Source organism: Haliaeetus albicilla, chromosome 20 (genome assembly GCF_947461875.1).
Source record: "Haliaeetus albicilla chromosome 20, bHalAlb1.1, whole genome shotgun sequence".
NCBI classification, from domain to species: domain Eukaryota; kingdom Metazoa; phylum Chordata; class Aves; order Accipitriformes; family Accipitridae; genus Haliaeetus; species Haliaeetus albicilla.
In genome coordinates, this window is record NC_091502.1 from 10,162,205 (window position 1) to 10,189,999 (window position 27,795).

Genomic DNA, 27,795 nt, shown 5'->3' on the forward strand with positions numbered 1-27,795 from the left:
CTGGCTGGCGGAGTTTCCGCGCCTTCGTCTCGGTGGCGGAGCGGACGCGCTGCACCTCCAGGAGCTGCGTTCTGCCGCCTCCTCCCCCCCTTCCCTCCCCTCCCCCCCCCCCCGGTTGCCCTCTCCCCCACCGTTCCCCTCGCCGCCTCGGGCCATGCTGCTGCCGTCCGACGTGGCCCGGCTGGTGCTGGGTGAGTGAGCCAGTCAGGGCGGGGCGGGGTCGCCGCTCGCCCCTGAGGTGCGGCGGGGACTCCCGGGCCGGGGGGCCGGCGGCCGCCGCCGCGCCAGGGGGTCTCTGCTGGGGATTGACAGCCGCCGGTCAGCGCCCGCGGCGCGGCAGGAGAATGAAGCGGCTGCGCCCTTGACCCTCGACCGCGTCGCGCTCGTCCCCCCCCCCAGGCTGGGGTTTGTCGCTGCCGCGAAGCCCCGGGCCCGGCGGTCTCCGGGCTGTCCCCCCCGCCCGCCTCCGGCCCGGTCTCTAGCGGGAGACTAGCGCAGCTCGGCCTTGAGGGACGTGGGGGCCTCTGGAGCCGCCGCGGGCGCAGGGGAGCCCGCCAGGCCGTGCGGGCCGGGCTGTGCTGCTCCCCGGCCGTGTCTGGAACTCGGGTTCTCCACGAGTTTAAGAAAACGTGGTGGTCTGTGGTGTCCACCTCCAGACAGACGCCTGGCAAGTGGGATTTAGGAAAGTATCCGGTCACAGGAGGAGCACAAGGGTTATCCAGAATACCAGAGGAGGCTAGGTTAAGGCTCAGCTGGTTTTTCTTTCCCTCCCTGGTTCTGTCACCTGTGAGGCTGCATTGAGAGTTCAGGTTTGCTCAGTGTCTGTGGACAGCACAGCGTAAAGTGCGTTCAGGACATCGGTGACAGACGGTGAATGTTTTAAATGACTTTGTGCTTTGGATTGCTTGGATACTGCCAAAGATAAGAACAAATAGATGGTAATCAAAAATATGACCCACATATTTAAGTCGCACACATAAGCACCTGTTGGCACAGGCTGCCAAGATGTCCCAGCAGCTTGCATTGTGAGATTCAGTTTTCAGTTGTCTGCAATTTCTCTGAATCCAAAGACATTAAGGCTGAATCTTTTCTTCAGTGTTCTTCCGGCACAACGTATTTTTAAATACTATCTGAAATGTTTCTTGCTACTGTCTTGACAAACAAGGCTATTAAGAGATGCAATGTTTTTCTTATCGTGAAGTAATAGAGGACTTTTAGAAACTCCATGCATTGTAAAAGAAGATTTAAAATCACACAAAGGAGATCTCTCACTGTGCTTTTCTATAAAAGATTGGTTAAGTTACAAGTTTCTGGGTAGAAAGCTTATCTCACATGCTTACCACAGACTTGCAGACATAGTATACAATCTTGGCAACGTCACATGTACTAAGGATGATCCATCCTATCTTGTGTCTGTTGTGGCATGGTGCATGCATCATGTCTAGAAAACTTCTGAGCAACCTAAGGTTGTAGAACAGGATATTCCTTGTAGCTATTTCTGTCTTGTAATAGGGATTCCTCTTCCAAGAGGCATCTCTGAATTTGGGCGGATAAACAGGCTTTTTTTTTTTTTAAATCTCTGCCCCCTCCCCAGTAAGTCTTTCTGGTGCTGTGAAGATTGATGAATACTGGTTTAAGAAACAAAACTAAAATTATGAGATGAGCTCACCCATAGAAGAATACATAAGAAAATTTATCTTTTCCTAATTAGTGTAAGAGTGAATGTGTACTATGAGTTAGACATGTGTCTTTACATTTCTTAAGATAGAACGAAATATTTAATCATTCCTAGTTCAGAAGGTACTGTACCTTTTGTGCCTTTAATTTGGTTTTGGTGACGTTAGAGATTGTGTACTGTTACGTCGTTATACAGTGTATGCACAAGCAGTTCAGTTGCACAGATTTTAATTCTGGCATTTTTAAACTTTGGAATGCCTTATTTTGCAGGAAATTGGTGTATGTGCCAAATGTGCCTGTATGCAAGCATTTGTTCATCCCTTGCAATACTGTAGTAGTAGGTTCAAGAAAGAAAAATTGGAACTTTTAATGTAAATGTCCAGATGAGTTTGATTGTAAGAACAGCCTTACCAGCACAGATAAAAGTTCCGCCTGCCTAATACCCCATCTTCCATCCTGGCCAACAGTGGATGGTGTAATGGATGGGAATAAGACTGGCATATAATTGTGTTTCCCCAAAATACACTTTCAGCTTCTACCAAATTGTGGCTTGAGATATTAATAGAAAAATGTATTTGAAAAATTAAACAGGACAGCCCTTTCCACAGGTACCACTAATGTTTTCTGTCAGACAGGCCAGCTCATACATTGTGATTAAGCTCACGGTGGTTATTCCCAAACTGTGTTTAACTTTCAAGTTTGCTCATTTGTTGAAGACCTGAACAAGGGCTTGTGTGTCTGCAATATGATCGTTTTTTTCCAGCTATGCTCGGATCCGCTGCAAGATATTTGTCTTCATGCAAACTTAAAGGCTGCATTTTTCTATAGGCATTCCTGAACTGAGGTGGACCATTTTGGGGGTCCATTGAAATAGATATGCTAATGTATATATATCCTGCATTGTATAATTAGGCACATATTTTATCCTTTCTTTAAAACATTGCATGTTCAGTTCTGCTACAAGCAAGAAAGAGACATTTTCTTTTGTGGTTCTTTGTTCTAGATTCCTTCATTCAGATTGGTCTATTTCTATCTTTTAATGTTTAGAGTGTTTGAAGATTAAAGCAGGTCTTAAAAAGTTGGAGTGTTTGTTGAGGAATGGAATTTTGGAGAAGTAAACTTTTTCAGTTTATTTCCTGTTAATGTAACTACTGAGTCTTGGGGTGTGTACAGGGCACAAGTTGCAGCTAATACATCTATTGAAATGAAAATTACAGTAAGTGGGGGGAGAAAACTTCTTCCTGTTACTAATGTTGTACAATGCCTATTTTTTTAATAAATATTATACACTGTTGTAATAGCTGCACAGGTTTTACCTGTTTTGAAAAAGGAGGACGAGTGGAGAGTTACTGTTGTGTAGCAGTGCATTTTATTAACAAAGTATTGTAGAATTCCATTTAATTATCAAACTGGGCTGTTCAGCTCATATGAGAGTTAGTCAGCCTCATGAGCCAAGAACTTTTATTTTCTTGTCTGTACAGTACTGTCTGTACTAAAGATCAATCAGAAATTGTTCATATTGCCTTACTTCCAGTCTTGAATAGTTTGTAAATACAGTCTAATATCAGTAATATTTTGTGCTCTTTCTGGTTTTAACTGTTAAAGAAATATTTTGCAAGATACATGTTCTTTCAAAATAACTTCACTTTCCTTGTCTAATATACAAATCTTTACCTGATTATTTCAACACTGTCTGCAGCTGGTTATGTTAATGCTTTGATACCTATTGAGCAGAAATAATGAATGAAATAGCAAAATTTTCCATCTGATTTGTTGCAGGGTATTTACAACAGGAAAAACTTCTAGCTACCTGCCGTGAATTTATTTTGGAAAGCTCAGATTTGAAAGAATATGCAGAGCATTGTACAGAGGATGGATTTATTCCAGCCTGCTTGCTGGTGAGTTTGTATTTGCAAAGCAGAATGTTAAATTGTCTTGCATCCATGGAAAAGAAAATTGAGATTTCTCACTGTAACAATTACTTCTCAAATGCTGCTTAAAATGTTAGTTAGATCATCGCCTCTGGGTTTTTTGGGATTTTTTTGCATCCCGCAATATTAGCAGTTATTTGGTTTCTAGTATTTAATCTTACTAAGAAACATTTAAGCATAAAATATGCAAATTGGTTTCAGCATATTACGTTTAGTCTGCGTTATAGCTTTGAGACTGATTTGTGCAAGGGTGTTGCAAGGGTTTTATTGATTTCAGGGCTGCTCTTGGAATTTTTTGGAGATCGCTTTCCTATGCTAGGCATGGCAGCCAGCAATGTTCCATTTCAAGTACATATTAAATATTTAAGTAAGGTACCTCAGCTTTATCTAAGGCTACCAAATTTTGTTGACAAAAACTGTGTTTCAGCTCAGCTTCCTCTTTGATCAGTATCATCTGCTTTGTCCCAGGTGAAATGTGGAAATTTGGGTGTGCATAAATACAGTGCGTAGCTACGTATGTAGATAAGTGCATATAGCTACAGGGTAATTAGATACGTTGCATTTTTAACATATACAAAATGGGATTTTTAATGTAGTATGCAAATTACAGGGTTTAGATATTGCCATGTATCAACCTCTTAACATTTATATGTGCATCTTCTTCCTGTTTTCAATTTCATTCTTCTAATATATCAGTTAATTATATGGGATTTTGTCCACAGTATTCAAAATTTGTGTAGATCTTTTCTGAGATCTGAGGTCTTGATGCACCTATTCAAAACAGACCATTGAACTTACTTCATTTACAAGTGTTTAGTCATTTGTACTTTGGGGATAGAGTATCGAGAACCAAGCTATGGCCAGCAAAAATTAGGAAACCCAAATGTAAATAGATTATCCAGATTTTTAAAGCTTTTAATTATTTTCCTTTTCTCAGTAGAAACATTTTTCCTGTTTTTCATAGAAAAGTGATAATATGATAGTGTGTAAGAAAAAATTCTCACTGCAGCTCAAAATACCTGCAATAAACGGCTGTATTAGTCATACCCGGTAGAGTTCCCACTAGCAAACAAGACAAGAAGGTACAACAAATGATAGTGGTAACCTTAAAATCTTAATTGTCTTTATTTCACTTAAAATAACAGAACAAGTAAATATGAAAGTTAATTCTGTGTGACTGTTAAGAATTTTACTTTAGACAGATTCTCTTCACGTTTGCGCCTAAACACAAGTTGCGTTCCAGGAAGATACATACTCATTACTCTGTTACAGCTGTTCATCATCTTATTTTTGTGTTTTTATTCTGTAGTAACAATGAAGAGCAGAGGTCATGCAGCTCTAACTGCTGTACTGGTGTTGTGCAATGAGATCAAGCACTTCAGATTTTGTATGATGGCGTTTTGTTCCATAGATTGCTCTCTACCTAGTTTGAGTCAACTTGGCACCAGCAGCATAAAGTACAGTTCCTTGTGTTGAGGGTCAGCATGGTGTGGTGTTCTAAAGAACTGCTTAAATATAATGTGATACAGCAGATAAAGTATAAGTTATTAGTGAAGATTCTAAGATCAGTATTTTTTTTCCAGTCCCTGTGTGGAAAAAACTTGACAACTATTCTTAATGAATACGTAGCCATGAAAACAAAAGGTAAGCCTTCAGAATGAGATTCTACTGTATTTTTCTTACTTATCTGTTGTGAACTCCTTGAGGAAGAGGTAATATCTCCACCTATATATGGACTTAGAGCAATCCCCCATCTATGCTAGAAGTTGAAGGTTTCCATATTATGCAGACAATGGCCAATTAGATCAGCATCTTGTGAGCAGAATTAATTTATTATCTTAGTTTGGATTTGCCAGCATATATTTTCACTTCAAAGTTGAGCAGAACTTCTAATGTAATAAAGCACAAAGATATAATGAAGTGTGCAAAATGTATGGGTTTATGCTTACAAAATTATACTGTTCATTGTTTGTAGTATAAATAGGAGGGGGAAGTGCTGATCTCGTCTCTCTGGTGACTGGCGATAGGACACGCGGAAATGGAATGAAGCTGCGTCAGGGGAGGTTCAGACTGGACATTAGGAAAAGGTTCTTCACTGAGAGGGCAGTTGGTCACAGGAACAGGCTCCCCAGGGAAGTGGTCACGGCACCAAGCCTGTCAGAGTTCATGGAGCATCTGGATGATGCTTTTAGTCATATTGTTTAGTTTTAGGTAGTCCAGTGAGGAGCAGGGAGTTGGACTCAATTATCCTTATGGATCCCTTCCAACTTGAGATATTCTATGATTCTATGAAATAACCAGGAAGAGTCCTATGGTGTGAAATGTTTCTTGTATTGTTTTTAAAACTAATTAAAATCATTTCAGAATAACAATATTTTGTATGAATATTAGAGACAGAGTTAGAGCATTTCCTGTTTTTAAAAGCAGTTATTGAGCTTCTGAACGTTGCCAAGTCTTACAATTTTTTGATGCATGTTGTATGATCGGATTTTAGTGGTGCTTGGTTCTAAGACTTGCAATTTAAGACACGTTATGTTTGGAATATTTCTGAATGTTTTTTTCCTTTCACACTAGGTTTAATAGAAATGCTAACTAAGACACAAACATACTTTCTTCAAAATACTTTGTACTTGGCACCTTGAAAAACTTTATAAATTGATCTGCTTACATCTTTCCATTTATACTTTAATGTTCTTCTGTGCTTCAAAAATACCAAGTGTTTTTACCAGTTTGGCTGACATCTTAAAATAAACCATTACTTTTAAAGGCCTGTCTGCCAGGTTACAATTTTCAAAAGCACACGTGTGACTTGGGAATCTGAATACCATTTCCAAAAGTGAGTTAGGTTAGGTTAGCATCTGTTTGCCCATGAGTCAACACTATGTGCAGATTCCATTGAGAATTATCGTGAATATCTTTGCCTCAGTTTCATTTAGGCTTCTAAAACTGAGAACTGTATCCATGATGAATGTGTGTTCATATCAATGATAGCTCTTAAATTAGGAGTTAGGGCTCTCTAATTAACAGAATATGAAAAAGGCGACTAGACACCTAAAGTTAGATGATGTCTGAAACACGTCATAGTAATTGTTTTGCTTGCAATTTTACTTTTTCTCAGCATGTGTGTGTTTGAGGCATCTAAAATGTGTTTTGTTTTGGTTTTTTAATGGTTTATTTTAGAAACAACAAATGAAGTTCCAGCAATGATGTCATCTCTGTGGAAAAAATTAGACTATACACTTTCTCAGATCAGGTAATGTAGTTTTGAAATTGTGATGGGCTGACCCTGGCTGGATGCTAGGTGCCCACCAAAGCTGCTCTATCACTCCCCTCCTCAGCTGGACAGGGGAGAGAAAATAGAACGAAGGGTTTGTGGGTCGACATGAAGACAGGGAGAGATCGCTTGCTAATTACCATCACGGGCAAACCAGACTCGACTTGGGGAAAATTAATTTAATTTATTACCAATCAAATCAGAGTAGGGTAATGAGAAATAAAACCAAATCTTAAAACACCTTCCCGCCCACTCCTCCCTTCTTCCCAGGCACAACTTCATTCCTGATTTTCTCTACCTCCTTACCCTGAGCAGTGGAGGGGGATGGGGAATGGGGGTTGGGGTCAGTTCATCACAGGTTGTCTCTGCCGCTCCTTCTTCCTCAGGGGAAGGACTCCTCACTTTTCCCCTGCTCCAGCGTGGGCTGCTCTCTCAGTGGGTCCACAGGTCCTGCCAGGAGCCTGCTCCAGTGTGGGCTTCCCATGGGGTCCCAGCCTCCTTCAGGCACCCACCTGCTCTGGTGTGGGGTCCTCCACGGGCTGCAGGTGGGTGTCTGCTCCACCGTGGACCTCCCTGGGCTGCAGGGGGACAGCCTGCCTCACCATGGTCTTCCCCACGGGCTGCAGGGGAATCTCTGCTCCGGCGCCTCGAGCACCTTGTTAAAGAATTTTCAGTCACGGGTTTCTCTAGGTTTGCTTTATTAACAACTCAGAGTTGGGCCACCACCACAGTGAATGGCAACCTTCCAAAAATTTCTCAGTCTTATATACCTTTTTACCACCCATTATCGCAGTCTGAAGTCTTTGTAGTTTCCCAGCTGATCTTGGTTCCCATGTCGTTATCATTCGTCATCATCTTATCTCATCCATTGTTCTTTTGTTCCATCCGGTCATCATCCTGTGGGTTTCGAAGTCCGTCTTGGGTCAGTTGTCTTGTCATCCCCTTTACTTTGAAGTCTCGTACCTACACAATTCTGAAAAAACCTCTCTGGTTGTTCCATTAACTATTTCACATTTATCTTTGTAAGTTCTACATATTTTAATCACTCCCCAGCTACGCACCTGTATCTTGCTGATTTTTCATCTTTTGTTTGATCTGTCTCTACTGATTAGCTTGACTGGGTTTTAATCTAGTCCTGGATTGGGGCTATGCAGGGGACAGGCTGAGAACGCTGTTCATGGCCTGTTGCGCAGCTCTGTTGCCATTAATAACCTTAACCCATTCTATATTAATTTCTAACAGTCTTATAGTCCTAAATTTTCTAAAATCTTCTACACCCCTCCTTCCCCTCCTTCTTCACTGACCTTGGCATCTACAGGGTTGTTTCTCTTACATGTTCTCACTCTTCTCTCCGGCTGCTGTTTCTGTGCCTGCTGCAACTTTTTTTCCCTTCTTAAATATGTTATCACAGAGGCGCTACCACTATCGCTGATGGGCTCGGCCTTTGCCAGCAGCGGGTCTGTCTCAGAGCCGGCTGCATTGGCTCTATCGGACATAGGGGAAGCTTCTAGCAGCTTCTCACCCCTGTAGCACCCTGCTACCAAAACCTTGCCATGCATACCCAATACAGAAATCAAGAAAGTAAAATGTCACTCTAAGAGTGAGTCCCTGTATTGATCAACTCCCTTTACCATTGTATGAGAATGGTTTTGCTCTCTATTACCTCTGACAGATGGTGAAAAAGATAGGTATGTGGGAGTTGATAGTTGAGTAGACATTTCAAGATTTTAAGGCAGGACTAGCAGATAAGGAGGGCATTGGTGTGAGTATGTGGCCTTCCTGTAATAAAACAATATACTATGACTCATTTAGAATCTGATACCATTGTAGTTACTTGATCTAAAATATAACAGTAAGCTTCATTTGAAGGATCTGTGACCATTGTTTGAAAGAATAAAAATAACAATCAGTAGATTGAAGCTTTCTGAAGTAATGCATGGCTGGGACCAGACTGACATTAACCATATGATAGATACTGTTGCACTGTGTAGCTGTTTCCATTGTGCTGCTTTTATTTATGCCAGCTGGTTTATTTTTTAGGAGCATGCAGAATTCAACAGGATTTTCTGCTAATCAAAGGAGTAAGTAACTGAGCCAATTCCATGGGATCAATGGCAAAAAAATGGGGGAATGCTGCAGCAATCAGTAACGCATCCTTACTCTTAAAACGTTGTCAGATCTCTTCTGTAGTGTTTTTTTCAGCATGTGTGTTGTCTTCAGTGCAGTCTGTGGATTACTGTAACGATCAAGAAAAGAAACTAAGAAAAGCTGAGCTTTTTGCAAGGGGCTTAAATTCTCTGTATAGCATTTTCTTCTCTTCTGAAAACTTTTTAGAAGTTTACATGGTTAAAAGGTTTAAAAACTACTGCTTCAGTCTTGAAGCTGTTAATTTGTGGTTCATAGAGGAACTGAAAACATAACCAGTCTAATCATGATGCAGTTTCATTTCTGTAGAAGGGGAATATAAAAATGTATTACAGTCTTGGAACAGTTATTATTGTGCATACAAACATATATCTAAGCAAAATATGACAAGATACTTGTTCTATCTAGAATTTTCTTTTATTACAAAAACTGCCAACTGAACTTTCAAAAAAGAAAAGTTATTTTACTTAAAAATATTTCCTTCCCTCTGTAGTATTTCTACTGAGTAACCTGTGAGAGAAAAGAGAATGTGAAATATAGGTAGCGATTGTTCTTGGATCTGAGATTCACTGGATTGGGTGGTGTTCTGTTGTTTAAATTTGTCAGATTTAGTCTGATAAATAAATGCAAACTTACATTGGTTTAGCTATTTCAGTTAAGGTCATTTATGCAAGTGGTATATTATGTAATGAAATATCATTTTGGTATGATTTATTCCTGTAAATATTTAAGCAGTGATATAAACACGGTTACAATGTCTATGTAAGTTGGCTGTACTTCTTGAATTATTTTGGCTCAAACAGAAGACAAAGATGGGTGTTGCTTACTTTTTGAGTTTTGTGAATTAGTTGTCAAAGCACAAAAAATTTTCAATGGAGCATCCTTAATTAGGTCTTGGAAAATCAGCAACCTTTTTAAATTCCTTTATCATACATTTTCATCTTGTCTTTGTTATCTCCAGCACGTACAAGAAGTGGAATTGTAGAAATGAAAAGACAGAGAATGCTTCAGCAATCAGCTCCTGCAAACTCAGGATTGTTGTCAGTAGCCCATCAGTCAGGGCCACAGAATTCCTCTTCTGTTGTATCTCCTCAAGTTATTCACAGGCCAACAATAAATCAAAGCATGTCACAGGCAAGACTGAATACGTTGTTTGTGCACCAGTCACAAACCCAGGAAAACAAGATCAGCAGTAAGTTGCCCACTTTTTTAAACCCTTTTTTTCTGTGAAAAATCTATGGATATAGATGAAAGTTTTCTAAAATCAGGGCTAATGATCTTCCACCAAAAAATTTTCAGAAAAATCATACTTTGGTCCCCTAGCTCTCCAAACTGGTTCAGGTGATTAAAATGAGTGCCCAAAAGAGAAATGGCTCTCGCATACTTGCTTGCTAATGTAAGTTCAGACATCAGAAGTGCATTAATTTGTCATTATTCTATCCTGTGTTCTCACCCTTACCCAAAACACTTGTTTTAGCAGATAGGGATGATCCACATCAAATGGATGTTTTTCTCAGGATATATTTAAAAGGAATGGTTCTCATTTTTATGATAATACCAAATTATTTTGTATGAATTCCCCAGAATTGATTGGAACATAGTAAGTAATGTGTAGATTTCTGTAGTGCTTCAACAATGTCACTGGAAAAGGTACTGGCATCATGATCTTTTTTTTTCCTTTATAAAGCAGGAGATTTCATACACATTCAAGTTCCAGCATCACAAGAACGAAAGCTTCATTCAAACTTGCTTTCTCCAGGGAGACGGAAAAGGTAAACATGGGGCGGGGTGGTGGTGGCGTGGTGTGGGATTTTTTAAGATCATTTAGAGATTATGTGGTGTTCTAACCTCTAGTGTAAATTTTCTTAGATGGTGGAGTGTTTCACATTTAAGATCCACTGAGAGTGGCTGGTGTATGATGTTTCACAAAGGAAAGAAAAGTCAAAGAACTTAACATTAGACTGATAGGAGGCTACTTGTACTTCTTTATTGCATATAGCCGGTCTTTGCATTATCCCAGTATTAGACATAGGCAAATAATATTGGAGCCTGAGATTTAGTATTCCTTCCAAAATATCCTTATCAATTCTAAAAATTCTCAATATTGATATAAATGTGCATTTTATCTGTTTTTAACTTAGAAAAACTATTTCTAAATTTTGTCAGGAAAAAATTTCATATTCGCGCTAAAAGTAGTATGAAAAACTGTTCTTATATTAGTTTCACATTTTTTATTCTTTGATACCAATGTCCTTTTGTTTTTAATGAGTTGACTGGTTTCTGTGTTCCATATGTTGTCCTTACTCCTGACTAAATCCCAGTCGGTAGTTTTGCTTATCGTTTTTCCAGGTCCTTACTCAATTTGTACATTTTCCAAGTTCTCTCTCTTCCTGCATGATTTTTTTGTATATAAGTGATTTTAGTGCCACTGCTGACTGATGGTTTCAGAAGAGCCTACACTTTGATTTCATATAAAAGCATTACATTTCCTATTCATTATCCAAATTCTTATGCAACCTAACATCTGTATCCTGCTTTGACAACAGCTGCTCCTTGAGAGATTTATTTTCAGTGGTGATGCCCAAATCTTTTTCTTGAGTGGCCCTTAATTAGAACCTGTATCCCCAGTTAAATTCATGTGTACTGGAGGGAGAAAAAATACTGAATAGTGGGAATGGAATTCAATTTGCCATTGTGCTGTTTACCCACAGTCTGTATATTTGTTTGTAACTTCTGTGAAGTCAGACACAATATATGCATACAACATAATGAAACAGGTATTGGCTTTTATTGTATTTCCAGTGTGTAGTTAATTTTCTGTTGATTAAAATCTTCCATTTGCTAAGAAGGAAGAGAAACACTTGATTTACTGACCATTAGATCTATTGTTTGCTATGTTCTCACAAAATACATCATAAATTTCCTGGAACATTTCAGTGAATCTCAGAAGAGGAAAAGCATTGCAACATCTGGACCTCTTTCAGCAGCTAGAAGTTCTCAAGACCCTGATGAAGTTGTAACAGAAAAAGAAAGTGAGCCGCTTGAAGAATTCATAGATGGTAACTTCCCAGTGAGTATATACTTATGGAAGGTACTTACATTTAAGAAACAAATTCAGACTAAGGAGAACTAGTCTTTTACATGTTGTTTGTCTTGGGTGTTATAGAAATTAATTTTAGAAGATAAATTTATTGTTTTGTATTTGAACTAGCTCTTTTGTGTACTAAACTAGTGAGGATGGCATAGCTATGTAGAGGGGTTTTTTTCCTTGATTTATTGGCTTTGCTAAGATACGTGTAAGCTGTCAGAATACAGTAATTTTTTAGGAAATGGAAACGAGAAAGCACAATAAGCCTTGCTGTACTTTAGGAGAGTAGACAGGAATGTTTTGAGATGATTTTCATAGCAATGTCATGCAGTCACATTGGCTGTCTCTCTTTTACAAAGAGTGTTCTCTGTGTTGAATTGATTTTTATTTTTTTTTACTGGTAAGTTGGAAATTCATGCTGCTTTTCTAGTGATGATAAAAACAGAAACCTGACCACTTAAAAACTGTGTTTTCCAGCAACTGGTTATTGAAAATGCCAGAGAAAAAATCTTGAGCAACAAATCTCTTCAGGAGAAGCTTGCTGAGAACATTAACAAAATCCTGGGCAGGTAATAAAAGGAACCTCTAAACTTCATACGTATTCTTATTTGATTTATTTTTGAGTTCTGAACTAATGATTAATGTGTTGCAGTGATGGCAATGTCACTCAAGCCCCTAAACAGACAGACAGTGGTCCCACAGAGCAGGAGACTTCAATTGATGAAATTCTTGGACTTCAGGTAGGTGTGAATTGCCCTATTTACATTTTTTGAAGACCAGGCACATAAGAATGATCAGGTAAGGGAACTATGCTGAACCTCTGTTTACTGTCTGATGTCTGAGATTGCTCTCCTCTTCTTTCTTTTTATTTGTTTGCTTTACAATACAACTAAGCCTACCTAATGGCTAGCATCTGCCCAGGGATGGTTCCACAAATTCCCTTGCATAGGCATTAACTCTTACCTTGTTGTATGGTGGTGTGCAGGTTCGAGAAGCTGAACTGACAGGATACTGGTATTTTGCTGGGGTTAATTTTGAGCCAGTTAAGCACTCTGCATTAATTCCCAGGGCCTGTACATGGCAGCATAAGCATGCAGCAGGGTCAAAAGCCAAGGGAGTAGGACCTCTTCTGGCAGTGGTTAGCTGTTAACATTACCTGCAGGCTGAGATCTAAGTACACTGTCCCACAGTCACCAGCTGCCTGCTTGCCACTGGATCTTTGGTAGCAGTAACTGGGTACTGGCTTCTGACTGGGGATCTGATCAATAGCCTTGTAAAAGAAAAAGGAATTTAAAATATCTTGTGGTCTCCAAACATGTTTAGTCTGATCTGATTTTTTGATTTGCTGTGAGATAAACATGGATTGTCTAGTACAGCAAAAGAAATTGTGTTTGGAGCCTAAACAAGGATGCTTTTTCTTCAAATTTAATATTTTCTTGCTTTTGGAGGCAATGTACATTCTACTTCTACAAACTGAACTTCTAGTGTTCTCCCTCCATTCTCCTGCAAACCTTGAGCTGGCAATCACAGAGTTATAAAGGGCTCTTAACAAGGGAATTAAAATCTTCATGGCCCTTATGAAAAGGGCAGGAGAGTAGAGGCAGTTGCCTGTTTACACAGTAGAGGTGTCTGTTTTTTAAAGGCTATTCTTCTGTCACTTGGTGATTTTTAGGTCAATTTTTGTCAAAGTACAGAGCTGAAAAGCTCTATTCCATTTTTTTGAGCAGAACAAAATCAAAGCTGCTTCTTGATTTAGTTAGAGTAGCTGAGACGAAATAATCAAGCATATCACGTGGTACATCCACCCTTACAGACACCATATCAAAGGTTATAGAGTGCTTAGAGGATCTCCAGGAAGTCAAGAGAAACTTTGTATTTGAACACTTAAATATGTCCTGAGTGCCCCCCTCATTTTCTTCGTGGGCTGCTACCAAATAAGTCAGCTTGAAACAGGAACCTTAGAGCAGTGTCCTATGTAGCTGTGCCTTCCAGCTGCCTTCCACAGAAAAGTAGTTAGAAGTTATATTATAGAACATGTAATGTGTAAATGAAGTAAAACTTCCCTTTGCTTAGCATTGTCTTCTACATATATGCAAAACCAAGAAATGAGGGTTAATTTGGGGAATTTTTTTTACCAGTGATTGGCTAGTGCAGGCTCATGGCATTCATTCACACCATCTGCATAACCTTCCAGTGTAGCCCAAGATTTAGTCCTTCTTAAACAATGCTGATCATTATATGGAGAATACTCCAATATGCATGTGCAGGGTGTAATGTCTGACAAAGATGCTTGGGTTTTGGGGGGCTTTATTTCTTAAATTACTAATATTTTTTAACATTAAATTAAATTCTGCCATTAAATTTGTGGCAGAAATGTTTGCAGCATTTGTCTTTATGTTTCTGTACTGAGCAGAAGCACTAGAACTAAAAACAACCTGAAAAGAAAACAATTCTTGTCTTGTCTGTTTTTCTTTTAAGTTATGAAAGTAACTGTCTCACAGTTCTGTATATCTTGTCTTTTCTCAGGGTGAAATTCATATGTCAGAAGAGGCTATACAGGACATTCTAGAACAGACAGAATCAGATCCAGCTTTTCAGGCACTCTTTGACTTGTTTGATTATGGTGGGTGTATTATACTCAGTTGTACCATTACTATAAAGCATCATGAATGATGAGTTTTCCTAAGTATTGTTTGAAGAAGCAAAGGTAATTCAGCAGGCCTCTTTTGCAAGAGAAATGGAGTTTATGGCATCTGTCCCCCTCAATTCAGAATTAGATTTTTATATACATTTATACATGACTATAAAGTACAGCATTTACTTGTGGCTGAAATTCTGGTTTTGTGCTTGCTGAGTGATTGTTTTATTACTGTGATTTTAGACTCTTCTGGTCTAAAGGATGATAGTTCATACTTGTTTTTCTATGCTGTTGTAAAATTTTTCTATTTGTCTGGTCAGGGATATCCTCACATAAAATATAAGGACGTTTTTATGCTATTTCTGGATTTGTAATGAATATAGACAAATAGTTCTTTGAGTTTAGGATGGCATTTCTTGAATTTGAAATCTTCATGCTTCATTTAAAATGTATTAATCACATTTGTGTGTAAAATTACATATTTAATCATTCTTCATGCTTTATTTTGAAAATAGGAAAGAGCAAGGTAAATAAGAACTTACCTGCTGGTATTTCTGGTCAGAGTGGAGTAGAAAATTCAATCCTGGTGGATGAGGATAACCTGGAAACACTTGAAAGTTCTTTAGGAACAGAAGAAACTAGTAGATGTAGGTTGGTTTTTTTTTTCTTTAAGATATCTTCTAGTCTGTTTACTTTTCATTAGGAAAATATTTTCAGACAATTTGTACATTTCAAAATCTTCCTGTTTTCAATGGTAATATCCAATCTGACATTTCCGTTGCATGAACATCCGGATACACCTAGTCTGTTAGAAAGTTTCAGTTTATTAAACTTAACAGTAGTCCATCAGTGTACTTACAAGTTGTACTTGATAAGCTCCTAAATGAAACCAGAATATCTGCAAATCTGTTTTCTCATCCAAAACAGAGATACTTTGCAGTATTCATTGTGGAACACAAAGATAATATTTTACATCTAACCATGTTAATCTTTTCTCTCTGTTCTGTAATGTATTGTTTGACACACAAAAAGAGTCTTCCTCTGGACCAATGATATGTTTAGTCTGTCTACCCTGTTTTTAACAATAGTCAGTAAGTAGCAGATATTTGTGAAAGTATATGAGAAATAGAGCCAAGAGGTCTTTAGCCTGAGATGTTTTTTGTGCTTCTGGAAATCTGGTTTAGTGACTTGAGACGTTTGCTTATTATGTGTACCCTTATTTATGTACAAACTGATTTGCCAGATTGCCTAAGGTATGTAACCATACGTTTCGTATACTTTCCACTCAGCGTTAAAGTAAGGATGAGTAGCATTATTCCCACGTAGTCTCATGTGAAACAGTTTTCCACTGAACTCCTAAGTTGCTTCTGAAATGCTGTAAAAGGATCATCTGTTCTAATAATTATGGAACTAATTTATTCTCTGTTTTACAGGTGATAATTCTAGAGAATCACTATCCTGTAAAGGTTTTCAGTTAGGAGAAGCATCATGTGTCTTGAAGACCAGCGTTAATGATGATGATACGGCTAAGAAAAATACAACCAATGAACAGTTGCATGGAAATTGTAGGCCAAAGAAGCAGACTGAAGTACTTAAAACTGTTACCCCTGAACACATTGGAGAGCTTGAAATCACTTTTGACTCTGTGCCTGGTTTGACTGAACCTAACAAGAGACAGAGTTCTGATAGTGAATGTAATGAACACTGTGGAGATTCTTATGATAAAAAAGAGTCCTCTGCATTAGTATCTGAAAGTGAAAGAGCCATGGAAATTGAAAAAGGCCCACTAAGTCATAGTGCTCAAAGTAGTCCTAATTTAGAATATGTTCATTCTGGTAGTCCGCAGATTTCTTTGATTTCATTGGCAGAGGGTACTACAGTCAGTGAAAACAAAACACATTCTGGAAGTAAATGTCACTTATCACCGGATAAATCACTATCTGAAAAAACACTTGCTGAAAGCCCTTCTGATGGGAGCCCTGGCCACAGTGTACTGCTGAGAAAAAACAATTCATCAATTTCTAGCCCATCAGCAGATGCAGGAAAAGAACAGGCTGCAACAAATGATACAGCTGCCTTACCTGGTATCTTTCAGGAGAACTCTAGCCACCACTCTAACCAACAGGAACAGAGTACGCAGTCAGACTGTGCTGTTGCAAGATCTGCAGTGAAGATTTCAGAACTTGACAAAACAGAGTTGCAGCTTGAAGTTGTTGATACTTCTAACAAAACTTACTCAAATGATCAGCATACACTTGATAAGCCTTGTAAGAAAGATTTTAACCTCCCTTCAGGTCTGTCAAACTCAGAGGGAACACAAGGGGAAATGCAAGAACCTTCATCTTCTACAAAAGTAGATGCTGATAATATATATTTCTCTTCTGGTGATGATACATGTACAGAGATTTCTGTAGTATCCACTGAAAATAATCTTACTACATCTGAAATATGCCACTCTCCTCTCCCAGAAACTGCATCCTCAACAGATGAGTCGGGTACCGAGGCCAAAAGTATAAGCGGTGTATCTTCTAGTAGTCAGTCAATGGATGTTGATCCTTCTAATATAATGTCCCTCAAGATCATCATCAGCGATGATCCATTTATTTCATCAGACACGGAGTTAAATAATGCTGTTTCCAGCATCACGGGAGAAAATTTGCCGACTATAATACTGTCTTCTCCAGCCAAATCCCCAACCAAAACTGCAGGCCTGTCCAAATGTCTAACTTCAGAAGACACAGAAAAAAACGTGGATTCAGCTTTGGCAGAGCAAAATCTTCTTGTGCTTAGACCTAAGGATCCTGCGGTCACCTCAGTTAACACTCAGAATGAAGACTGCACTGTTTTTTCAGTTGCAGGTGCAACAAATCTTTCCAAGGAAGGGGGATTTATACAGTTGATGCCAGCAACAAGCACAGCTTTTGGGAATTCAAACAACCTTTATATAGCCACCTGTGTGACTGATCCAGCTACTTTGGGCACAGCTGTAACACCATCAAATGTAGTTGTATTGCCTGGCAATTCTATGCCGCTTGCTGCCCAAGCTCCAGCTGTACAACAATTACGGACTCCTCCCAGATCCAGCAATGCATTTGCAGCAAACCAGACTGTCTCCCCAAACTTCCCGCAAGGTAATCTCATTATTAGAAAATGACTGAAAATGTGGTGTTTATATAGTGTTTTTATTCTTTTTTTTGTAAGTGCATTAAAAGTAAACAATTTTTAAACACTGCTCTGTCTGCCCCTTGAAACTAGCAATGTGTTTTGGGGGTATGTTAGTTGTTACTAAAAATGAAATAAAAACTACGAACAGTCATTGACCGGGCTGCTTTGAAAAAAATGGACTCATATTTCAGAAGCTTAAACTGTATAATTTTAGCAGTGATAAATTTAGGAAGCATATTTTGGCTTAGACCAGAAAAGATTCCATTGTTTTGGCTAAATAAAGCAGGCTTTTTGTTTTAGTAAGATTCCTGTTATAAATAGAATGCTATGTCATATAGGTATCCATATTTAGTTTAGATAACTGGCTAGATGTAGATAGTCCTTCCAGAATTACTTCCTTGTTTTGTCTTATTTTCAAAAAACCTATTCTACACTAGAAGTACATTTAGACAAATATAAAAGTATAACAATATTTCTTTCAATAATATAAAATCTTTCCTGGTATAAGCATTTTTATTACTACAGCAATAAAAAATTCAAGTGCTTTTTTAAATGTTAAACCTAATTATAAACCAGCTGTAATCAACACATTTAGATTTCTTTCCAAAACTAAAAACTTGTTGCAGTTATCCTTGAAATTCTGCATGTAGTCATTTCATTGTGGCAGAGGCTGGTGCAACAGTATGTGCAAGGTCTTAGAGAGCTGGTCTTTTCCATCATTAGGATTTCTTTATGCAACTGTTATCTATTTTTTTATTTTCTTTTTTTTTTATAGAGGAGAAATAGAAGTTTGCCCATTCTTCTGCATTTGATATTTTTCCTGGTAGTGCTCATGTAACTGAAGAAGTGTGTGGAATAAATTTTTCTTTCACTTTTGAAATTTTTCTTCCACTTTTCAATTAATGTGCTATAATAGTTTCCCTGTTTTATAATTCCCGTATGTCTGGCAGCTAGATACTCTTACAACCTGTTAGAATAACTGTTTTAAAACAGCTGGTTTAACCATGATTTAAATAGTTAAATAGGAAACTTTGGCTTAACTATTCCAAGTTAGTCTTATTGTGCTTTATTTTACTTTTTAAAAATAATTAATCTCAAACACACTCATTAACTAGAAGCTTTGTGTACTACGTTTAACACCTCCTACCAGCCAGGAATATACATTAGATACCTACATACAGACAAAGCTAGCCTTTCCCAGCTTGTTGCGTGCTTGGAAGGAGAAGGTGTTATAGGTGCATTGGAACAAAAGAAATAATTGTGCTAATGACTTTTGAGCATGCTAATTGTAGAGAATAGGATGCAAATAATAGTTTGTTTTTACTAAGAAGCAAAATAAGCTATTTGATGTTACTTTACTGGTTTTTATAAATCACTTTAATTCAAAGTTGAAGCCTTAACATAGGTTTGTCATATTTCAAGCTTAATTTTGAACCATTTCTTAAAGAGGAAAACAGACTTTAAAGAATTCAATATAAACTAAAAATAACACTGGTACTTACCCTGTTTTCTAGTAGTGATGTATAGTAAAGACAGTGAAGTTTTTCTAAAAAGCCAGAGCTTTTCTTGCCACAGATTTGACCATGTGTAATTTTAAGAAATCCTGTCTTGAAGCTTTTCTTTTCACTGAAGTATTTTTAGTTTCTGTACAATTTTAACACTTTGATATTTTTTAGGCTCTGCCATTATAATTGCATCTCCAGTGCAACCTGTTTTGCAAGGAATGGTGGGAATGATACCTCTCTCAGTAGTAGGACAAAATGGAAATACATTTTCAGCACCTGCCCGCCAGGTAACACATCACAAATGAAGCTTTTCAAAATTAAATCTAAAGTGCTAAGGAGTCTATAGGTAAATTGTAATGGAATATTTTGATTCTTTCAAGGTTCTACATATGCCTGTGGCTAATCCAGTGTGCAACAGAAGTGTCCCAAAACTTCCCATCCCTCCCAAATCACAAAAGATTCCTGGAGCAAGAAACAAGTCTAATACAGGTACCTGCCTTGCATTCTTGAGAAGGGCAGAAGAAAAGTTGGGGTTCTAAAGACATGTCAGTTCTGAGTAATAAAGTTTTATAAACACCAGTGCTCCTCTGCCAGGTAACCACTGGGATGGCTTTGACAGAGGCCTGTACCTGCAGTTAGTAACTGTATTTGCTCAGTTTACAAAGAATAACTCCCAGCATATAAAATGATTCCAGATTTGGGATCAAGCTTATTAACAAAATTTAATGTTTCAAGCTCTAATGCAGTATTAAAAGTTTACTTTTCTTTATTATTTCTGATTATTTTTCGTCTTGGTTATAAGTACAGTTTACTGCTGCCATTGAAGCCAAGCCACATGGTAACAAAGAAGTTATTAGAAGAGTCAGCAATTCTAAACATTTATTAAGGAAAATATTTAGTAGAACTGTTGCGTATTTATAAAAAAAATGCACTCTGCTGTTTTCTGTTTGCCATTTCAGGTATACGCTTCTGTATATTCATTTCACTGAGACCTTGCTGCTTTAAACAGTAAATTGAAACAAGACTGGAGTTACATTCATTTCTCAGTGTTGGGAGGGGCTAAAGAAAAATGATTCAAAATAGAAAATAAATTGAGTTATAAGGACAACTTGTGCTTTAGCCTATCTACCTTTTTTAAAAAGAGTAGGATTACACATAAAAAGGAAAGTAGAACGAAGTTGCAAATTAAGAAAAAAGCTAGGATTGTATAGTTAGTCTGCACTCCGGTTTGCTGACAGATAACTGAGAGTTCCCTGTGGTTATTTCCCTTCTACTTAGAAATCCCTGCTGTGCATTTGTAAGTCCAGTATAGTTGGTTTTGTCTTGTCAGGCCTACGTACAGCAAGGCCTAAGCGTAGACAGCAAGCTTCTTGTTTATACTTAGTTCGTGACCTTTGCTAATCTATTAATCTGTAAACTTTAAAATTACGAAAAAATTGTGGAGTTTTGTTGCTGGGTTTTTCTTTATTGATGCTCTGTCAGGTGAAATGTCATTGCACTAACAGTGAGATGATTTACTTGGAATATTGTAGTTTATTAATACTTCATCTGTTGTTCCAGGAAAATTGGTACCAAGTGTAGCTGAGCCTTTGAGCCATACAAATTCTCGAACACAAAGGTCAGTAGTGCTTGGTATTCAAACTTGCTTTCTTTTTCTTGCCATGAATGTCTTCATACAGTATTGGTAGAGGAGAGCAGCTTTTTTTAACAATGGCATACGCAGTACCCCCTTTATTTCCTCCTGTCTGTCTGCTAGGAGTATCGGTACAGATGTGTGCTAGTACTGGTGCAGCCTGTGCTAGAATTTTGCTGTTGCTGTTCCTATGTTAATTTTGTATGGCTTTGTGTTTATTTTCTCCTGTCTCAGTTGTCAAATAGAAGTTGTGTGAGCGGAGTCCAAGCTAGGAGAAATTGCCTGTTACATGTACTGGGATATTTTAATGATTAAAACCTTTTTTCTTCTTTTTTCTTCTTTTTTCTTCTTTTTTCTTCTTTTTTCTTCTTTTTTCTTCTTTTTTCTTCTTTTTTCTTCTTTTTTCTTCTTTTTTTCTTCTTTTTTCTTCTTTTTTCTTCTTTTTTCTTCTTTTTTCTTCTTTTTTCTTCTTTTTTCTTCTTTTTTCTTCTTTTTTCTTCTTTTTTCTTCTTTTTTCTTCTTTTTTCTTCTTTTTTCTTCTTTTTTCTTCTTTTTCTTTTTTCTTTTTTCTTTTTTTTTCCCTTTTTTCCCTTTTTTCCCTTTTTTCCCTTTTTTCCCTTTTTTCCCTTTTTTCCCTTTTTTCCCTTTTTTCCCTTTTTTCCCTTTTTTCCCTTTTTTTCCCTTTTTTTCCCTTTTTTTCCCTTTTTTTCCCTTTTTTCCCTTTTTTCCCTTTTTTTCCCTTTTTTCCCTTTTTTTCCCTTTTTTCCCTTTTTTTCCCTTTTTTCCCTTTTTTCCCTTTTTTCCCTTTTTTTCCCTTTTTTCCCTTTTTTTCCCCTTTTTTCCCTTTTTTCCCTTTTTTCCCTTTTTTCCCTTTTTTTCCCTTTTTTCCCTTTTTTCCCTTTTTTCTCCTTTTTTCTCCTTTTTTCTCCTTTTTTCCTTTTTTCCTCCTTTTTTCCTTTTTTCTCCTTTTTTTCCTTTTTTCTCCTTTTTTTCCCTTTTTCTCCTTTTTTCCCTTTTTCCCTTTTTTCCCTTTTTCCCTTTTTTCCCTTTTTCCCTTTTTTCCCTTTTTTCCCTCTCCCCCCTTTTCCCCCCTTTTCCCCCCTTTTCCCCCCTTTTCCCCCCTTTTCCCCCCTTTTCCCCCCTTTCCCCCCCTTTTCCCCCCCTTTTTCCCTTTTTTCTCCTTTTTTCCCTTTCCCCCCCTTTTCCCCCCCTTTTCCCCCCCTTTTCCCCCCCTTTTCCCCCCCTTTTCCCCCCCTTTTCCCCCCCTTTTCCCCCCCTTTTCCCCCCTTTTCCCCCCCTTTTCCCCCCCTTTTCCCCCCTTTTTTTTCCTTTTTTTTCCTTTTTTTTCCTTTTTTTTTCCTTTTTTTTTCCTTTTTTTTTCCTTTTTTTTTTCCTTTTTTTTTTCCTTTTTTTTTTCCTTTTTTTTTTTCCTTTTTTTTTTTCCTTTTTTTTTTTCCTTTTTTTTTTTTCCTTTTTTTTTTTTCCTTTTTTTTTTTTCCTTTTTTTTTTCCCCTTTTTTTTTTCCTTTTCAGATGAGTGGTACCCATGGTTTTGTAGTATAGCCTCATTGCCTTTACCACTCTCTGGTCCAAATCCAGTAGAGCTTGTTAGATTGGGTTCTGGAGCTGTGCAGATTAGAACACTGCTTCATCATTTATAAAGTGAAAAGTCAAAGGAAAGATGGCGAGGAGAACAGCATGCTAACTTCATACTGATGTATATAACTTAATTGCTAATTGCGATAGGTACTAGTTTTCTGTTGGGCAAGTGAGACAGAACAAAGCAGGGCTTCAGTAGTAACACTCCTTATCATTAGTGGACTTCAGAAACAAAAGGATGTTGGAATGAGCAAAAGAGTGTAGGAGAAGATAAGAAGTTCAGTTTAAATATTAGAGGTGAAATGTTCTTTCATTGTAAAAATAAAACATACTTAAAAAAAAATCTACATATTCAGAACTCAGTTAAAATGTTGGAAAAGTGGAGGAAAACAGTATGAAGTAAACTTCCTAAGAAAACCCCACCACATACCAAGGTATACAGTATACATGCATGAAAAATTAGTGATTTTTAAAAAGCCACAGAAGCAAGATTTTTGATAACATCACTTTGATAATTCAGCTTTCTGTTAATTTTAACCGATCTCCAGATGTATGTTTTGCACAGCAAAGAGAGCAAAATGTTCCCTGTAAAGGGATTTAATTTCTCATTTCTACTCTCTACCCTCTATCTCATCTCACATTTCACAGAAATAAAACAAACTGCTACCACCCATAACTTCTTTACCATCCCAAAGGTACCAAAGTTACCATCCCAAAGTTAATTTGACTTTTCCTTTTACAAACCATAAAGGCTTATCTGCATGGGGAGCATCTTACTAGCATAGATGAATACGCAGAAGCTTCGCTTGGAAATGCAGCATAAGCCAGGAAGAGGGCACAGACATAAGTGGTATGAGCTGACAGCGCAGAAGCATTTTTCTTTTGACATTGCTACAGTGCAGTGGTGGCCTTTTCACATGGATGTGGCTGGTTGTCAGGTGGAGACCAAGCCCTAGGGAGTTTGTATGTTCTCATCCAGATGCCCACTGAAAGCTTTTTGTCTTGCTCTGTATCCCGTAACTTACAGCAAATGCATAGGGGAGAGTACAAGGCACACGTGATGATATTGCCCAGAATATTCTGGCAGCCTCTTAGCAGTTTCAGCTCCAAGGACTTCCAGAGCCACAAGCAGTATTCTGGGATGGACTATCCTGTCATGGATGTGCTCAGTTTCTTTTTGAACTCAAACTACCAGCATCCACAAATATCCCAGGGTAAAAAAAGTTCTCAGGCTTAATTACATGCAGTGTCCCAATGTCCTTGCTTTGTTTTGAACCTGATACTAGTTTTACTTGATGCCCCTAGTTCTTCCACTAGAAGATACAGTAAATAGTTTCCTTTTTGTTGGCTTTTCCCCCAGAGCTTTGTTGCATTTCTTCTCAGTCATCTCTCTTTCCAGGCTGAAGAGCCCCTGTCTGCCTAATTGTTCTTTGTACAGACTCCGTTTCATACCTTTTTGTCATCCTTTTTGGCCTTCCCTGAGCTTTCTGCAGTTGTCACCCCTCGCTCTTGGTCTTTGCATGTTGATAAAATACTTACATTTAGAGAATGGAGAGTGTTTTAAACAGGTGTTTTGAGGGGCGGGTGGGGACTTCCAGCCAGCTGAAATGAACTTGCCTAGTAAGAACAAGTATGTCGCTGAAGTGTTTTTATCTCATTTTCAGGACTGGGAATTCGGACAAGATTATCACTGCAGAACTGGGAAGGAAAGTGGAGGAGAACTTACCTGTTGCACCAGTAGAGAGCACAAGCTCAAATTCAAGACAAAGTGAAAGTCACAGGAGAGTGCTTTGCTTTGATAATGTCCTACCCACTCCAGGAGGAAACACCCAAATTCAGACTACTAAGAGTTTATCCCAAAAAGAACGAACCGAAAATACTTTATTTGCTGTTGACTCTGCATCATCCTCTGCTAAAGCACAGGTAGCAAAGAGAGAGAAAGATAAAACATTGCCTAGAATTCTATGTAAGCCAGAAGTTGGTAGCAACAGAAGCGCAGCTGCAAAGGAGCCACAGCCCGAGCGGAAGGTGGCAACTGCAGGGCTTCCATTAGATCCCTTCCACAAGACTACAGCAAATAAAGAAAATGAATTACGAAGGGATACTGATGAAAAACAGAAGAATCAGGATACTGCCAAACTCTCAAATGGCCAACAGACTGTTAGCTTATGGAATGAGAAAACGGTTGCTTCGGTGCAAGAGCTGAACAAAAAGCAAGGGTCGCTGTCGAATGGGAATGGCAAATCTTCAGTGTCCATTTCTTTAGCTTCGAAGGAGCCAAAGCGGGAACCAGCTAAAGTTTCCAACCAAGGCCTTTGCTTGTCAAGTCCGTTCACTAAACAATGTGTGGAAATGTTGCAAGACATTCAGTGGCATAGCCCGACTAGTAAAACAGTTGAAAATGGAGAATTGCCGGTACCCCGTACACCATCTGGAGTTGGGGACAGACATACAGATGATACTACAGACAGTGTAAGGACACCGACCTGTCGGCGCTTCAATGAGGATAGCACGACCCCTAGAATAATGGTACCCCCTGCTACGCCAGACTTGCCTGCTTGCAGCCCAGCTAGTGAAACAGGTAGCGAAAATAGTGTCAGCATGGCTGCTCACACGCTGATGATACTGTCACGGGCAGCTATTGCAAGGACTAGCACTGCAACCCCCCTGAAGGACAATACTCAGCAGTTCAGATCTTTAAGGAGCACAGTAAAGAAAAGGAAACTAGAGGACTTGAATGAGGGTGAGAGAAATTCTCGTTCTGCAAATAGAAAAGACCTTCAAAGCTCTCCAACACCATCAAAGAAGAAGAAAATAAAGGCAAGTACAGGCATTTACTTTTTAATTTAAAATTCTAAATATATATTAGACATATATATATGTTATTTATCGCTCTCTATATATAATATATAATGGGATGGTTCAGAGATGCTAGTCCACATCCCCAACATCCTATTTACATTTGTCAGTTTTACTAACTTTGCCTCTTGAGCCTACTCTGAACTAACAGTTTTCTTAAGATTAGTATAGTCTTCAGATACACACAAGCAGCTCCTACTGACTCTCTGCACATACGTATGAAAATCAAATTATTTCTCTTAAAACATGAATGAGTTTCTAAATTCTAACTTCAGACTAAGTTTTTAGGTGGAATGTAGGAATTAAGCCAAACTCAAACTAGGCCTTACTAGAATTCAAGCTATTCTTGCATCCTCGTTTACCCCCAGGACTAGGAATCCACATTTTGTGTGTTCCCAGTCTCCATAGTCTAGAGCACCATGCCTTTGACTTAGGCATTTAATGGAAAATAGCAAAGGTGGGAGACATGAAATGGTGACGTATGTAAATAATCAAAAAGGAGACACAGTCTAACTTTGTAATTCACCACACTTAGATATAGCATACTCCTGAAATACTATAACTGGAAGATGCTCGCTTACTCTACTGCGTATATGACAAGAGTGGAGAGGCTGTGCCGGTCTGGTCTGGGTGGGCTACTGCTGAAACTGAGAGCTCAGCTACTCCTGTCCCATAACTATGCCATTTGTACCCTGGGGGGTACATGTAAGTGTATACGCATTGCAGTGTCCGATTTCTAGGTGAGCTTTGTGCAGTTATGTCTGCAAGGTAGACGGAAGGATGAGGAAGAAAGGAGTACTTACAGACTCTTCAGTATCCTCAGGTTCTTCGTATCCAACACAACTGTTCTTTTCCTCTCCTACAGAAAAAGAAGCTACCAAATTCTTTTCCAGCAGGAATGGATGTGGACAAGTTCTTGTTGTCTTTGCATTACGATGAATGAAAAAAAAGTTGAACTGTGACTGTCTAAAGCGAGGTGGTGTTACACTGAGGTTTTGCATGGGAAGAGAAGTTAATTCTAAAGGGTGAGTTGCACTTTCAGTGCACTGAAGTTTCACTTTATAGCAAAATCATGCTGTTTCTGAAGCAGGTTGCTAAGTGTAAATATCATTTGAGTTGGTATATGTTTATTTTTGAAAAAGCACTTGCGTAATTATAGAGCCATTGAATTTGCAAAATTGTAAATTTGTATAAATGTAATGTAAGAAAAGTTGTATGTTTCCTGTTACACCACGTTGTCTGTGTTCTGCTGCATTCGCTACTTACCCATCTGAACCGCTTAGCTGATCTGTGAAAAGGTTGTGAATTTGAAGGCGGTGTTTGTAGTTCACTGTTGTAAGACACGGGCAGCCAACCTGGCTGCTTCCCATTGTCTTATTGAATCCAAAAGGGACTTAAATCTTCAGCTGTAACTGGCTTGTACTAACGCTCTCTTCTCCTGCAACTGTCAAAACCATGTTGTAAGGCTTTGACTGAGTTAACAAAAATACCAGTAACTAAACATTAAGGCCAATAAAACCTCCAAAAGTATTTCTCATCTAATGAAGCTTTTCCCAACCAGTCATTCAGGCAAGAACTTTACTTTGGAAGGGCTTCATCTGTTTACAGTATTTTATGTCCTTTGAATGCAAAAGCTCTTTTCAAACACTGTACATTGTTGTGGGTTAACCACCGTATTCATACTCCAGTATGAATACTTACACTGTAGCAATAGCCAGACAAGAATTTCAGTGTGTTCTGTTGCAAAAGTCAATTCTTTTAACTGCCTTTTATACTGTGTTGAGAAAGCTTTTGTTAATATCACTTATGCTTTTAGCCAGACATGGAAGAAATTGCATCTAATCTTTCTGCTTAATGTAGAATTTGTCATAGCTATTATACAAACTCTCTTCAAAACAGGCACAGGAGAAGCTCAGACTACATTTTAGTAATAATTAGCATGGGTGAAAATTACCACACTAAGCCTTGCTCCAATACTGCAGAGTTTTCTCTACTGGTATTTCCTCCTTTGGTCTCAAATTGCTGAGGTCTTAAAAAACTCAAGTTTTCTTGTAAGAGATCTGTATAGCAACAGGGCAATGTTTCAGATAGTGTACAAGGATTCCTAAGGAACCAATATTATGCAGTAGATGTTTATATTAAACCCATCCAATAACTAAATACTGCATAGCATTTACAGCTTGAATAAATATTTTTGTTTTAATAAAAAATTGTGTGCCTTGCCTAATGTTTTGTAAGTCAGTCCACTAAGCAGCTTTGCAGATATTGTACAGAAAAGTTAT

General features: G+C 38.3%; 1 protein-coding gene and 1 long non-coding RNA gene across 3 annotated transcripts; one reads left to right on the forward strand and one right to left on the reverse strand.

Moving 5' to 3' along the window:
- Positions 1 to 13: 13 nt before the first annotated feature.
- NPAT (nuclear protein, coactivator of histone transcription) lies at positions 14 to 27,740 on the forward strand. 2 transcript variants are annotated; one of them, XM_069808243.1, is made up of 18 exons: positions 14 to 191; positions 3,457 to 3,575; positions 5,192 to 5,252; positions 6,789 to 6,861; positions 8,923 to 8,963; positions 9,989 to 10,219; positions 10,718 to 10,799; positions 11,965 to 12,097; positions 12,593 to 12,684; positions 12,768 to 12,855; positions 14,642 to 14,738; positions 15,269 to 15,400; positions 16,187 to 17,884; positions 19,595 to 19,710; positions 19,804 to 19,912; positions 20,984 to 21,041; positions 24,319 to 25,474; positions 26,379 to 27,740. In XM_069808243.1, the coding sequence occupies exons 1-18, from the start codon at positions 155 to 157 to the stop codon at positions 26,454 to 26,456; spliced, it is 4,401 nt and encodes a 1,466-aa protein (XP_069664344.1). In that variant the 5' UTR covers positions 14 to 154; the 3' UTR covers positions 26,457 to 27,740. The 2 variants fall into 2 exon arrangements, with proteins under 2 accessions (XP_069664344.1, XP_069664343.1); XM_069808242.1 differs by having other exon boundaries at positions 15 to 191; positions 10,715 to 10,799.
- LOC138690155 (uncharacterized) lies at positions 7,564 to 9,995 on the reverse strand. The gene is made up of 2 exons (XR_011328973.1): positions 9,855 to 9,995; positions 7,564 to 9,118 (listed from the first exon to the last, which is right to left on the reverse strand). It is a non-coding gene; the product is annotated as an uncharacterized lncRNA (long non-coding RNA).
- Positions 27,741 to 27,795: the final 55 nt, after the last annotated feature.

Bases quoted from the DNA above. Each gene is read 5' to 3' on its own strand.
- NPAT (XM_069808242.1), top strand. From the start codon at position 155: ATGCTGCTGCCGTCCGACGTGGCCCGGCTGGTGCTGG. The intron at 5,253-6,788 runs GTAAGCCTTCAG...GGTTTATTTTAG, and splicing joins CGTAGCCATGAAAACAAAAG to AAACAACAAATGAAGTTCCA. The intron at 10,800-11,964 runs GTAAACATGGGG...GGAACATTTCAG, and splicing joins TCTCCAGGGAGACGGAAAAG to TGAATCTCAGAAGAGGAAAA.